Below are 14,190 nucleotides of genomic sequence, written 5' to 3'. Positions count from 1 at the left end.
GTGCAGACAAATATAACGTTATCTTTTTTTTTTTTTTCTAAATACGAAAAAAATATCACAATTTACACGAATACTTTTGAAGCTATTTATAATTAAAATTGTGTAAAAAGAAAGAAATAATTATAATTTTTTTTCTTTATCAAGCGCTATCGATGCTATTTTGAGCAATAAAAAAGTATAAGAAGTCAATTAATTTTACACGTATTTGTTTTTTTCTTTAATTTGAGTTTTCATTTTCATTGTGGTTATAAATCTTGCTAAATTCTCAATCTAATCTATTGGTTTTTCTTTTGTAACAAATTTGGCAAATTCCAATAAGTCCTCGTTTTTTCCCCCCGTTTTTTTCTCAACTCCTCTTCATTAAAACGATCCATACTGTTATAGAGTGATGTTGCTTCTATATGTGTGTTGATTATTATATACCAAACAAGTATAATTTTCAAGTAAAAATGCTGTTTTTTTTTTTTTTTTGCTCTAAAGCGTGTACGTTCAAACATTGTTTTTTTCTTTCTTCAGAATTTATTTTTTAGTAAAAAAAAAGAAAATGCTCTTGAGGACTTCCTGATAGTAATCTCCAGCCTCGTTTAATATTCAAGTATTGAATAATAGCACGAATGCAAATTAAAACACCTGTAAGGGAAATTTTTTTGATTAATTGTGAATCAATTATAAAATAATTATAAATTAATTATTATTAATTAGTGACAATTAAGAAACAAAATTCAGGATTGACAAATAATTATATAATAATTATATAATAAATAACAAATTTCTTTTAATTTCTTTTCCTAACATTTCTTTGATTTCCAGACATTAATTAAAATTCTTTAAAAAATTTAATTATTTTTTAATAGTATTTTAGGAAATTACAATTATTTCAAAAATTTTTAATTACTTGTTTATAAAAACTCAATTACCTTTAAAAAGAGAATTGAAATATTTTACAAAAACAAATTTTTTAGAATTTCAAATATTTACTAACTATTAAATTAAAATTTTTCGAAAATTCAATTTTCATAAGAATTTGTAATTAAATTCTTTAATTAATTCAATTATTTCTGAAAATTAAAAGTGTTTTTTATACTAAAATCTTTTGAAAATTAATTCAAATTAATTTTAAGAAAGTTATTCTAGAATTTAATTATTTAAAATCGAATTCAATTATTTAACGGAAAATTAAAAAAAAATCATGGTATTATTTTTAAATTCATTGGGATTCAAAAGTTTTCAAAGTGAAAAAAAATTAAAGGAGAATTCAAGTTTTCTAAATAAAAAATGTTTTTAAACACACAGTTTTGATAAAATTCCCTAATTTCCCTGAATATTTTCATTTTCCCCAATTTTCTTAATCAGTAGCATCCCTGAAATTATTAATTTATTGTTTACCGAATGCCATAATCAGGAACCATAACCAGGAATTTTCACGAGAAGCTAAGTCAGTTGAGTGTTTGACAATTAATGTCCATTTTGTCAAAGAGAGACCAAAGCCTGCCAAGGCTCCATATCGAGAGGCAACTGTATGACAGAAGCACATCAACAAAAGGAATCCAATCCAATTGAAGAGAAAAGCAACTGAAAGAAAGGTTTCGTATTTTATTTTTCTACTCTCTTTCTCTAAAAAATAATTCAATTATTTTTATAAATAATAATTCGCAAGAATTCGAAAGAATTAAAATATTTTTATAAATAATAAAATCCTTCAAAGGAATTCAATTATTTTCATAAATAATGAAATGTTTCGGTGGAATTCAATTATTTTCAATTTTAATAATATTATTTAAATTCAATTATTTTCAAGTGTTTTAATAAAAATTCAAATATTTTCAACAATTTTGATAAACAATTCTTCGAAACAATTAAATTATTTTTATAAATTGTAAAATTGTTGGCAAGAATTCAATTATTTTTGTAAATAATAAAATTCTTCTGAGAAATTTAATTATTTTCATAAATATTAAAATTCTAGAAAGGAATTCAATTATTTTCAATACAATTTTAATAAAATTTCTCTAACAGGTTTAATTATTTTTAAAAATTGTAATAAAATTTTTCTAAACAATAATTTAATTGTTCACAAAAGTTTTTAATAAAATTCTTTGTAAATTTCAATTATTTTCAATTAAAATTATTTTTTAAAATTACAATATTTTTACGAAATTTAATGAAATTCTTCTAAAAAAATGTAATTATTTACCAAACTACGATAAAATTGTTTAAAAGATTTAGTTTTAATTTAATTTTCGATGAATAATTTTAATATAATTTAATAGAAAAATTGTTAATTATAATTAATAATAAACACGATTATTTTGAAATTTTGAAAATTTTAATTACATTTTCTCGAAAGAATTCAATTATTTGAAAAAATGTTGATAAAATTCTTGAAATGAATTCAATTATATTCAAATTTTTTTCATAAATACTTTACAAGAATTCAATGATTTTCAGTACATAAAAAATTTAATTATTTCTGAAAATAATTGAATTCTTGAATAGAAGTTTATTAAAAACTTTCTAAAATAATTGAATCCCTGCCAAAAAATTTATTATTTCTGCAAATAATTGATTTTTTTTGTAAAATTTTAAAAAATAAGTGTATTTTTGAGAAGAATTTTATGAAAATTACATTTAAAATATTTGAATTCCTGGGAAAAATGGACTATTTATTGATATAATTGAAATTTTCGAAGAAATCATTTAAAAATGGAATTGAAAATAAGTGAAATTCAAATTCTTATATAAGAAGTTTATTATTTATAGAAAAATAATTGAATTTTTTTACGTAGATTTTTATTATTTATAAATTGACTTTTTGCAAAGGATTTTTATTACAATTAGTTAAAAATAATTCAATACTTCATAAAATTCAATTACTTTAAAATTTTTCAGTAAAAATTATTAAAAAAAAACTTCACTATTTTCAAGAATATTGAAATAAATTATTAAAAACAATTTAATTATTTTAAAGAACTGTAATAAAATCTTGCCAAGAATTAAATTATTTTTAATACAATTTTAAATACATTTTTCTATGAAAGAATTCAATTATGGAAAAAAATGTTGATAAAATTCTTGAAATGAATTCAATTATGTTTAATTATTTATTATAATAATTAAAAAATTGTTTTGCCAAAAAGCAAATATTTTGATATAATTGAAAGCTCACCCAAGAAAGCAGTGAAAAACATAAAATCTGTGCCGAGCATTCTACTTTCGGCCAATGCATCGCCCTCGACTCCATCGATGTCAATTGTAAGAATTGCTGACGGTTGTTGTTGTCTGATTCCACTAGGCTATGAAATAAGAAAAATTAAAAAAAAATAAGATTAATGGAGGTTAATAGATAAGAATAATTACCACATGAATTTGAGGATGTATGTGAGGAATTGCTTCTCCTTGAAGTGTTTTTTCACGTTGAACTTCCTCATAACTGGGTAATTTTGTAGCCACATCGTATGGAGGAGGTGCAGAAAAATCTGGCTTCGGAGGTGATATCACATCTTCCTCTGCCTACATTGAAAATGATAAGAAAATTATTTTTGACTAAATTCTCATTATACATTGGCCTTTATCACAACAATTAAATATAGAAATAAAATCAAGTTTCACTCTAAATTCGATTTTAACTTCAATTTCCACTACTTTAACGATTTAACTATTAAACTATAACATTTACAATCGTAAAAATTTAATGACATTCATAAAACATTGCATTGTCATTGAATTATTAAAATAAAAATCCCTACAATTAATTGACAAATTCAATATTAATATTTTAGCTATTATTACCATTTGTGTTGTTGTTGTTATTGTTGTTGTTGGGGTTTCAGAATTAGGCTGATTAAGTGTCATATTTGAAGTAACACTAGCAGAAGCAGCGGGTAATTCTACTGTCAATGTTGGAACGTCTTTTTGTGATGTTTCCCCCGAACTATTATCGTTCTCCTAACAAATAAAAAAAAAGAAATATATCAAAACACTCGAAATGCTTAATCAATAAAACAAATTCTCCGTCCCCTTAATAATGCAAATAAGCACCAAAATAAAAGCACACATTATGTTATTATTATAAAAATTTCTAAATATTTACCAATTTACTCAATTTGTGAAATGTTAAACAAAATCGTGAAATAAGGAAAGAAAATTGTCAACACTACAATCTGGTGGAATTGTTACATTTTAAAAACATTAAATGAAATCGTAAATATATATATATAATTTACGACTTAAAAATTTCTAGTGCTCGAAAAATTATTTTATTAATATTTGACATACCAAATTGGAACGATTATTATTATCCATAATCTGTAGATTTTTTAATTTCAACTTCAATATTGTTATTAATTCTTTTTTAATATGTGGAAATGTTTATCAGTTTGACAACTTTTATTCACTTTAAAAACCTATACATTTGATGGCTGACAGATGGATAATATTCTAGTATAGACAAGAATGGATAAAATCACTTATCATTGACAGCTCTTTAATGCCGTGTATTTATTATTATTTCTGCTACAACGTCAAATTATTTCAATTATTTTCAACGTACTTGTTATTTTCTCACAATTGTTTCTAAAAAAAATTCTAAACAATTTGGAATAAAATCACTTGGGAACAATGTCAAAGTGTCAAAAGTGAATTTTTAATTTATAACCTTTTTAACCTTCTAATGATAAAATGGATAAAATGTCAAAAAAAATATATTGAAATATTGAAGAAATTTTAGAGATTCTCATTGGTTAAAAATCGTTCATTCACGGCTTAGTATTCAAATTAGTAAAAATGAATATTTTAGAAATTAGTCTTTACTAAACAGTTTAATTAATTTAGATTGAAAAGTGAATTTTAAAAATAACATTGATGGTAAGAAATTATTTATAAATATACTAAATGAATATTTAATTTATTTTGAAAAGAGTTGTAATAGCTTGTCCAAATGATGGTTTATTTCTATTGGCTGCGGACTGTATTACCGACAGGGTTTACCGGAAGTACTTTGGGAATTTTTTATTCTCAGGGAAAAATTCAATTGAAATTGTAAATATTTGTTGTTTATAGATAATAATAAAAATAATATAAATAATTAAACAGTAAAATTATTCGCGATCAATTTAATGCGAATTTACTTTCTTGAATGTTATTAGAAAATTTTATCGTTTTACAACGAAAATGCACTTTTTCCACAAAATGGCTGACGTATTTGTTGGAAGATGTTAAATAGGGCAAAATTAGACACCAATGTAATATTTCGAGAAAAAAAATTCTTTATTTGACGGAAAAAAGAATTTTTTAGTCGATCATTTGACTAAGGAGTTCTTTTGGAAGTGTTTGACTAACGTAGTACAAAACGACGCGAGCTTGCCGTTCTTGCGAGTCGCTTCAGTCGTGTTTAGTCGCTTGTGTGTAAAAGAGGTGATAAAGTTTTTTTGGTTGAAATGTCGGAAGTTTTTAAATTAGGTGATTTAGTATGGTGTGTATCAAGTGCTTTTTAAATTACGTAATATTTCCTAAGCAATATTATACAAGGATTATTGTTCATTTATTAATCGAATATTCTATGGATTTCAGGGCAAAAATGAAGGGATTCTCGCCGTGGCCTGGTCGGGTGAGTTGCATTTGCCGCTTGTTAACGGCTCCACTTTACCTTACACACTTACACAATTCACTGTTGCGCGTATAAGCATCATTACTGTCATGGCTAAGATAATGTATTTTCATTAAATTTAAATTTCATTTAATATTTTAGAGTTTTTAAAAGTTTCTTATTTGTATATCCGTTGACGCTGCTGTTTAGCCGTAAAATGTTACGTCTCCCGCCACACCCGCCCTTCGAATTCAAATTGGCGCGCAGACAGTGAAATTATAACCTAAATTTGACGTGTTATTTTCATTATAATGCATTTAGTTTCTTTTATTTATAAAAAAAATGTTTACTTTGTCGTTTAGTGTAATTGTTTTGCTCTCTAACATACTAGAATGATTTTGTTTAACTGTCAGATGTTCTTTTATTTTTACTCTCGGTTTGTTGGTTCTGACGTTTGTTATTATTTCTTTTCAATACTGTAAATCTTTAATTATTGTAATTTTTGTAATTACTAAAAATGTTATTTAATTGTTGAACTCTTTAATTCTCACGTAGTTTGAAAAAAGGGGGATTTATTGCAAAGTCAACTGAGAAGGGTTGTTTTGATCTTGTTTTATTTTTTAAACACAATTTTTGTCACACATTTTTATTTATTCGTATTCTTTATTTTGGTATTTGAATATATAAAAGAAAATATAAACCTAACCTTTATTACTAATTATTTGTAATTATTGTGAATACTAATTTTTACAATATTCGAAGGTATCGCTTCCCTCCAAGGATTTAAAGAGACCAACAAATCCGAAAAAAGGTCCAATTCAGTGCATTTTCTTCTTTGGAACAAATAACTAGTAAGTTTTTTTTCTATTTTTAAAATGGTTCTTTACTATTTGTTGTTAAATAATTGGTTGTTTTATTTCTAGTGCCTGGATAGAGGAGGCGAATATCAAACCCTATCATGAATTTAAAGAAACTTTGGTTAAATCAAGTAAAACTGGTCATTTTAAAGAAGCTGTGGGAGCAATAGAGGAATTTATTGCCAAAGGAGAGGCGAGTATTTTTAAATAATATTTCCCTTTTTTAAATTTTATTGTTTCACGATTAAAATTGCTATTCGAAATTACAAGATTTTTACTTGGCAATTTTTATTTTAGATTTTCGAAGATGGATTGGATCCTGATTCGTTATTTGATCGACTCAAAGAAGACACAGTTCCCGCTGAAAAGAAAACACCCAAGACTCCAAAACCCCGAAAGGTTAGTTTATTATCTTGACTATTATAATTTATTACTTTGACTGATTTTATCTGAATAATTTCTATTTACTGCTTCTTTAAATTAATTATTATTAGGTAAAAGAAATTGTTGAAATTAACGATATATATTGAAACCGTATTTACAATTATTTTCCACTTATTTAATACTTTCTAATTGATTTAATACTAATTTTTCTAATTCACTTAGTACTAATTTAAGAAATGATTAATTTACAAAAAAATGTAAACAGTGTTGAAAAGTAACATGTGAATTGTCTTCTGCAGGAAACGCCAAAAGTAAAGAGAGTTGACAGTGCAGAAATTCGTCGTCCCGCCAAGAGACAAAGACGAGAGTCAAGCACAAGCAATAGCATTCGAGTAGGAAGTCTTAGTCCAGCTTTAAATCATTCTGCAACATCGAGAAAATCAGGATCAACATTATTGAACAGGCCATCAAATATCGCCAGACCTGTAAGTATTTTTTTTGTATGAAATATTTTTTTTCTTTTACCTTTACCCAAGGCAATAAAATAATAGTTATTTTTCCGGAGAAAACATTTTTTTTTTTAATTTAATTTGAGAGTTAATGATTCAACTTCTGTGCAGGGGGTTTTGCTTTTTCAACTCTCAATGATTATCTTCTAAAGAATACCGTGAGCGCCTCTAACGTCAATTATGTGTAACCAGTATTATTTCACGTAATGAAAAATTTAGTCCCCTGATTTTACTCGACATTAACAATTTTATTTTATGAGAGTATAGAATTTGTTTATTAGTCGATGAAATGCATTTTAATCTGATTTTTTATTATTTCATTCTTGATTCCTTTTGGGAGGATTTTCTCCATATTTGGAAATAATTTAATCTGTTAATGAAAGGCTTGGAAAAAGCTTCTTTGTTCAGATGTAAATTGTCCACTAAATGAAACGTTTTTGATTAGTTTATAAATTATACTTAAATTAATTGATTTTAAATTACTTAAATTAATTAATTCTAAATTACTTAAATGAATTACTTAAATGAATTTCTTAAACGAATTACTTGAATTAATTTCTTAAATTAATTGCTTGAATTAATTTTCTAAAACTAACAAATTTGCTATAAATAAAAAAAAATCGTTAATATTATTGAAATGTTTTATTTGAATCTTTGGAAAATATTTTAGTCATTAAATTATTAATTATTGAAATTTATTTTACATGGATTGTTCTTGTATTATTATTATTAACAATTATTGACAATTAATAATTAGTATTCATGTAATATTTTACAGGAATAATAATATTATTATTTAATAATACAGGAATAATATTATTTCTCTTATTCTATCATTTCTATTATTTTATAATATTATTCCAGTAGAACAATGTATAGAAATATTTCGCATAAATTTGGAATATTTGAAAGCATTTGTGAATATTAAATATTAAATAAATAAATATTAAAATATTCTTGAAATATAGATGGAATATTTTTTAATTATATTGCTGAAGTATAAAAAAAATTTAAAACCGAATATTAATTCTTTTACAGATGTATATTTTTCTACTTAAATTTTAATGCTTTAATACTTAAATTATTATTTTCCTAATAGAGTAATATTTTTTATAAATAATTTGGAATTTGAAACTAAAAAACTTTAAAAAACTTAATAGAAATTATGGGAAAATTAAGTTTAAAGGGTTATAAGATTAAAATAGTTTAAAGAAAATGATTTGAAAAAAAAACACTTTTGCCTTTATATAATTTGTTATCTGCTTTTAGTTCTCTTGAATAAATATTTCATATTCCTGGATTTCTTCTCCTTGATATACATTTGAATTTTGAAAATATAGATTTTAGATTTACATTCATTTCTCCATGTATTTACATCTTTTTGGATTTATACATTTTTTTATCGGATAAATTTTGAAAATATATTTTTGGTAACATATTTGTTTCATATTCTTTTAACATTTAGACGATCTTACCCATGGCTTTGTGTTCAGAAATTTGTAACAAAAGTTTTAGAGTGAACTAAACGTACAGGCAAAAATGTTCTCAAAAATCGTCTATAGCTTTAGATTAGTCCTTTCAATTTAATTTCTGTTCAATCCTGAATTTTAGAAAACGAGGTAAAAATACATTCTTGTTGCACAATTATTTATTATTATTATTATTATTATTATTATTATTATTATTATTATTATTATATTTTATCTTTATAACGTTTCAAGTTTATAATATTATATATTTATAATAATTATATTTATTATTTTTATAATATTTCATCCTTTTGAAGTTTTATATTTATAACGTTTTATATTTATAATATTATAATAATAAATTAATTACAATGAAGAAAATGAATAAAATTTAAATTTAATTAAGTAAATTACTCATTAACTTTTTACATTTCCAACGAAATATTTAAAAAAAAAACGTAGATTTTTTTTAATATTAAATTATGGTTTCTATTTTGATGAATGGAAGAAAATCATTAGAGACAATTGGACTTTAGTATTTCTCTCCAATGCAGGTGACTCCGCCATTGGACGTGGAGACTCTTTCTCAAACGCTGAAGGAGAAGAACATCATGCCATCAACGCTGAAATTCGGATTTCTGGGACTTGGAATTATGGGCAGTGGTATAGTTAAAAATTTAATCAACAGTGGTCACAAGGTTATTGTCTGGAACAGAACACAAGAAAAGGTATGTTCAATCTTATCTTTTTTGTTCAATTGAAAAAATTAAATTATAATTCGCTATATTATAAATTATAATTACTGTAATTATAATTTAATATTATTAAGCAGAACTATAATTTAATATTAATTACACTAATTATAATTTAATATTATTAATTACTGTAATTATAATTTAATAATATTAGTTATAATTATTATAATTTAATAATATTTGTCAGAATTATTATAATTTAATAATATTAGTTACAATTATTATAATTTAATACTATTAATTAGAGTTATATTTTAATACTATTCAATTAAAATTATTGTGATTCAATATTATTCATTCGAATTGTTATAATTTAATTATTACTTTCCATAAAAGGAAAAATTTATTTCAATTAATAGGAGTTTTATAAAATGTAAAAATATGCCTTTGATCAAATGGTGAAATGGAATCCTTGAGCGTTGATATTATTCATATGGTGCAGTGAAGTTATTTTATTTAATGAGTTATGAAATTCTGCCTTTAGAAATCTGTAACAAATTTTTGAAATTAAGTTAACTTTCAATAAATATTTATCTAGATATTATAATATTAATTTAATATATAATGTTGAAGAATATTATTATATAAATATAATTTATATATTAAATTAATATTTCAATGTCTAGATAATTATAATTGACTAAACTATTAATTTTATATATTATAAATTATAATATTATATCGTATACAATATTGTATAATATAGTAATTATATATTTTAATATGTATAATATATATTATATTTTCATCTATATTATAAAATGTGCAAACAGAATAATAATAATCGTTACGATTAATTTTTTACAGTAATTGACATTAAACAAAATATTTAAATTGATTATGATTATTTATTAAAATTGACAGATACAGATTTTTAATAGTATAGTATTTCGCTCTACAAATTTTTATAATTTGAAAACTGCTTTTTTTAACTTTTACAACTGAATTTGTTTTAATACACCTTTAATATTCAGTTATTTAATTATTTAATATCACAGTATTTTTATAATATAAAAATAATTTTTTTAAGTTAATGATGTTTCCTTTTATCTTTGATGTTTTAGTCGCACTTTAAATTTTATTATATTTACTCATGGTTCCAAACTCTAGTTATATTACGGCAACAGATTATAAGCCATTTAATTTTCTCTTTTTAGACAGTTTTTAACAAAGATAGAAAAGAATTAATTTCAGCTACTGTAAATTTGATTATTTATTTCAACTAGAATTTTTCTTAAGGAATATTAAGTTATAAATATTAAGTTATATTTTTTTCTAACTTTTTCCGAAAAGTTTTATGGATACTTTTAATTTCTCTTTAATGGACTATTTAAGTTTGTTTCATTCTTTCCATTAAATTTAATTTGTTTTTCCGTTTGGCAAAAATTCTTTCCATTAAATTTAATATGCTTTTCTGTTTTCTTTTTTTGTCAAAAATGATTCAGTTTTTTGATTAAAATTTTTCAATAATTATTAAATTATTGAATAACAATTCAATATTAAATTATTAATACAATTATTAAATTGTTTGCAATAAAAATGTTACATTTTTTAATGATTTTGTTTTTGAGAAAAAAAATTAAATTTAATGGCACTTAAAAACTAATTAGTTAATAAAAAAGTGGATCTAAAAAGTATCTCTATAGCTATTTGAGAAAAAAAAAGAAAGACAAAATTAGAATATTAAGTAAAAAATATTTTATTTCAAAACATTTATAGGTGAAGTTTCGAAAATTATTTTTTCAGATAAATAAAAAAAAAATTATCGTGTTTTTTTTAAATTAATGTACAATTAAAATTGACTTTCTTCGCAATCTATATTATTATTTATAAAAAACAGAGTTTGAAAAAAGTAACAAAATTGGGCTCGATGTTATTTAGGAGGTAAATCGATTCTATTGATTTCTCACGCCTTATCTATATGTATATTTTGTGCAGAATTAAACTCATACACTTTTTTTTTCTCTTCATCGTCGTTCTAGTTTCGTTACATCTTTTTCTTTTCATTTTTCCTCTCTCGCTATAATATAGGTATTTTTGACGATATTCTATATTTTTTTTTTAAATTGATGTAATAATTTTTACATTTCTATTTTTTCTCATTGTAAATGTATTTTTTTTCTCTTCAGTAAATTTTTTCTCTTCTCGTTTATAGTGAAGAGGAAAAGTTTTTTCTACAATTATTATGGAAAAAAATGTAATTTTTGTTCGATAAGGAATTTTGATGAAAAATAATATAAAAGATCTCGTGATTGTCACTAATAGAATAGGAACTGTAAAAAATATTGTTACTTCTCTGCGTTTGTATGTAGATAATCTGAGCACCCAACGAATCATTTGGACATTGACACTGATTGTACAGTAGTAGGGATTCAGTTCTCGTCAACATTGTGACTTCTCTCTTTTCTTTCTCTCGATCTTTTTCCCTCTCGAGTCGTATAGCGCAGTAATCTTGATGAAGCTTTACATTTAAGTGTACGTAGTTTTTTTTTTATTATTTCTTTCCGGTAGTACAACAAAATATGTACAATAATGTGCTTATCGCTAAACGTAAAAGGCAAATGTCTCCAAGTTAGACATTAATACATTCATGAAATATTCGCTTTTTATTTTCTTTGATAGTTTCTCTCTCTCGAACAGTATTATAGATTCAATTCAATAGATTTGTGAGTATTTTTCTCATAGTCAAAGATGATCACGAGTTTCGTTACGTAATTTCTCTATTATTTACATTTTATCTTTTCTTTAGTAACTTTTTATATAATTTTTTTTTTTGTTATTTTTTTGTAATTTTTTTTTATTTTTATTTTGTAAATTGCATTTACATTTTTAATTTTATTAGAAAAGAATTTCAAATTTTTAAATACATAGGAAATTGTTTCATTCAATTATAGAAACGAATTAATTTTTTCTTCTAAATATTTTTTTACTTCTGAATATATTTTTCCTTTTTTTGCCTCTAAATTTTTTTTTTTGTTTTTGCTTCTAAATATTTTTTTACTTTTCTTGCTTCTATTTATATATAATTTATTATTATAATTGTTATTCAATTTTATTGAAATAAAAATGAAAATATTCGGCTTTAAATTATAATTTATTCATTTTTTGAATGTTGCGTAAGTTTGTGATAATAGTTTGATAACGAAATTAGTTGCTTTTATGATACGAAGAGATTTTTTATTAAATAGATCGTTTGAACAATTGTTCTCAATGATATTTAATGTGGGCTGTCGTAGAAAATAAAAAAAATAGTTACAAAACAAACAACTGGTAAAAACCTTGTAAAGTTTTGACACGCTCAAGAGTTGAAGTTAAAAATTTTTGTTTAATTTAACGAAAGTGTTAAAGGTCATACACGATGGATCGCTTGATAAAATTCACATATTCCTATTTGATGGTCCATTATTTTAATTTTAAAATTTATTTAAAAGTGAATTTTTCTTTTGAAAAAATTCAGATTTTGCTTTTTGGAAAAATAAATTCTCTTAGGAATTTGTACTAAAATGATTCGAATTTAAAAAAATGGGAGTAAAAAATGATCTAGAAGTTCCGCTTGAAGAATATTTTTTTTTTTCAATTGTTGATCATAAATGTTGTGAACTTCACTGAAGTAAAAAAAAGTCAGGATTTTCATCTCAAGTTGGAAAGTTTCGAATTTTTAAAAATCGAGCGTTCAGATATTGAGAATTGTAAAATGAAGTTGAGAATTAAAATTACAAATTAAAAACTAAATAAAGAGAATTAAAATTGTTTCTAAATAATTAAAAAGAATTTCAGTTTTCGAAAATTCGATAGTTTTTCAAATTTTTAAAAATCAGCTCAGATTATTGAGATTTGAAAAAAAATTTGTGAATTTGAATTTCAAATTGAAAAATAAATATATAGAGAATGAAAATTGTTTCTAAATAATTAACGAGAATTTTCAGTTTTCAAAAATTCGAAAATGTTTCAAAATTTTTGAGAATCGAGAATTGAAATACTGGAATTTATAAAAAGTTGAGAATCAAAATTGTAATTTAAAAATAAATATAGAGAATTAAAACTGTTTTTAAATAATTAAAAAAGGTTTCTCCTTTCAAAAATTCGAAAATTAAAAAAATTAAAATTGATATTAAAAAAACTGAAATTGAAAGAAATTTGATATTAAAAAATCGAAATTGAAAAAATTGATAAAAAAAAACTGAAATTGAAAAATATTGATAAAAAAACTAAAGTTGAAAAAAAATTGATATTAAAAATAATTGATGTTAAAAAAAATTGAAATCGCATAAAAATAAATTTGAGATGTTTAGCACACGATTCTCTTTATTAAAAATCGCTTACTTTGAAATTAGCGTTTTGCACATTTCTAATTTTAATTATTCCACAAAAATCTCTCGACATGTGAGATTTGAGGCTTTTTATAATGAGATTATTATATATAGAAAATATTTTAATAACCAAGGAAGCATAAGTACGAGTCTTTGTGTAGTCGCTAGATTCAAGGAAGAACGTCCCGTTGAATTCGATGTGATACGTTTTTTGTTTTTATTCTCTTGTTCAAAAGAAAAAAATGTTTTTCACAATAACGAAAAACATTTTTTTTTGAAATTACTTTTAAAGAAGTAATGTCCGAATCCACACGAATTAAAG

The 14,190-nt window shown here is 22.9% G+C and overlaps 2 protein-coding genes across 2 annotated transcripts in view; one reads left to right on the top strand and one right to left on the bottom strand.

Annotated features, from left to right (window-relative positions):
• Nucleotides 1–507: 507 nt before the first annotated feature.
• LOC122500328 (NEDD4 family-interacting protein 1-like) lies at nucleotides 508–4,603 on the bottom strand. The gene is made up of 6 exons (XM_043609213.1): nucleotides 4,276–4,603; nucleotides 3,790–3,945; nucleotides 3,358–3,510; nucleotides 3,167–3,293; nucleotides 1,387–1,572; nucleotides 508–630 (listed from the first exon to the last, which is right to left on the bottom strand). Exons 1-6 carry the CDS (start codon nucleotides 4,300–4,302, stop codon nucleotides 527–529), a joined length of 753 nt encoding a protein of 250 aa, XP_043465148.1. The 5' UTR covers nucleotides 4,303–4,603; the 3' UTR covers nucleotides 508–526.
• A 751-nt stretch (nucleotides 4,604–5,354) lies between these two features.
• Nucleotides 5,355–14,190, top strand: part of LOC122500280 (putative oxidoreductase GLYR1 homolog) — a 40,155-nt gene continuing 31,319 nt past the window's right edge. Inside the window, exons 1-7 of the mRNA XM_043609127.1 lie at nucleotides 5,355–5,470; nucleotides 5,569–5,605; nucleotides 6,347–6,435; nucleotides 6,508–6,634; nucleotides 6,739–6,840; nucleotides 7,125–7,310; nucleotides 9,358–9,531. Coding sequence (XP_043465062.1) covers nucleotides 5,436–5,470; nucleotides 5,569–5,605; nucleotides 6,347–6,435; nucleotides 6,508–6,634; nucleotides 6,739–6,840; nucleotides 7,125–7,310; nucleotides 9,358–9,531 — 750 coding nt within the window. The 5' untranslated portion in view covers nucleotides 5,355–5,435. The remainder of the gene's footprint in view (nucleotides 5,471–5,568; nucleotides 5,606–6,346; nucleotides 6,436–6,507; nucleotides 6,635–6,738; nucleotides 6,841–7,124; nucleotides 7,311–9,357; nucleotides 9,532–14,190) is intronic.

The sequence above is a fragment of the Leptopilina heterotoma genome, unplaced genomic scaffold (assembly GCF_015476425.1).
Source record: "Leptopilina heterotoma isolate Lh14 unplaced genomic scaffold, ASM1547642v1 Lhet_183, whole genome shotgun sequence".
Taxonomy (NCBI): domain Eukaryota; kingdom Metazoa; phylum Arthropoda; class Insecta; order Hymenoptera; family Figitidae; genus Leptopilina; species Leptopilina heterotoma.
Note: the sequence above shows the minus strand (reverse complement) of the source record. Positions and strands in the feature narration are given on the sequence as shown.

Coding starts and splice junctions, on each gene's coding strand:
- LOC122500328 (XM_043609213.1), bottom strand. CDS start 4,302: ATGGATAATAATAATCGTTCCAATTTG. Junction 3,946..4,275: donor ATAATAATCGTTCCAATTTG/GTATGTCAAATA, acceptor TTTATTTGTTAG/GAGAACGATAATAGTTCGGG. Junction 3,294..3,357: donor TACATCCTCAAATTCATGTG/GTAATTATTCTT, acceptor CTTATTTCATAG/CCTAGTGGAATCAGACAACA.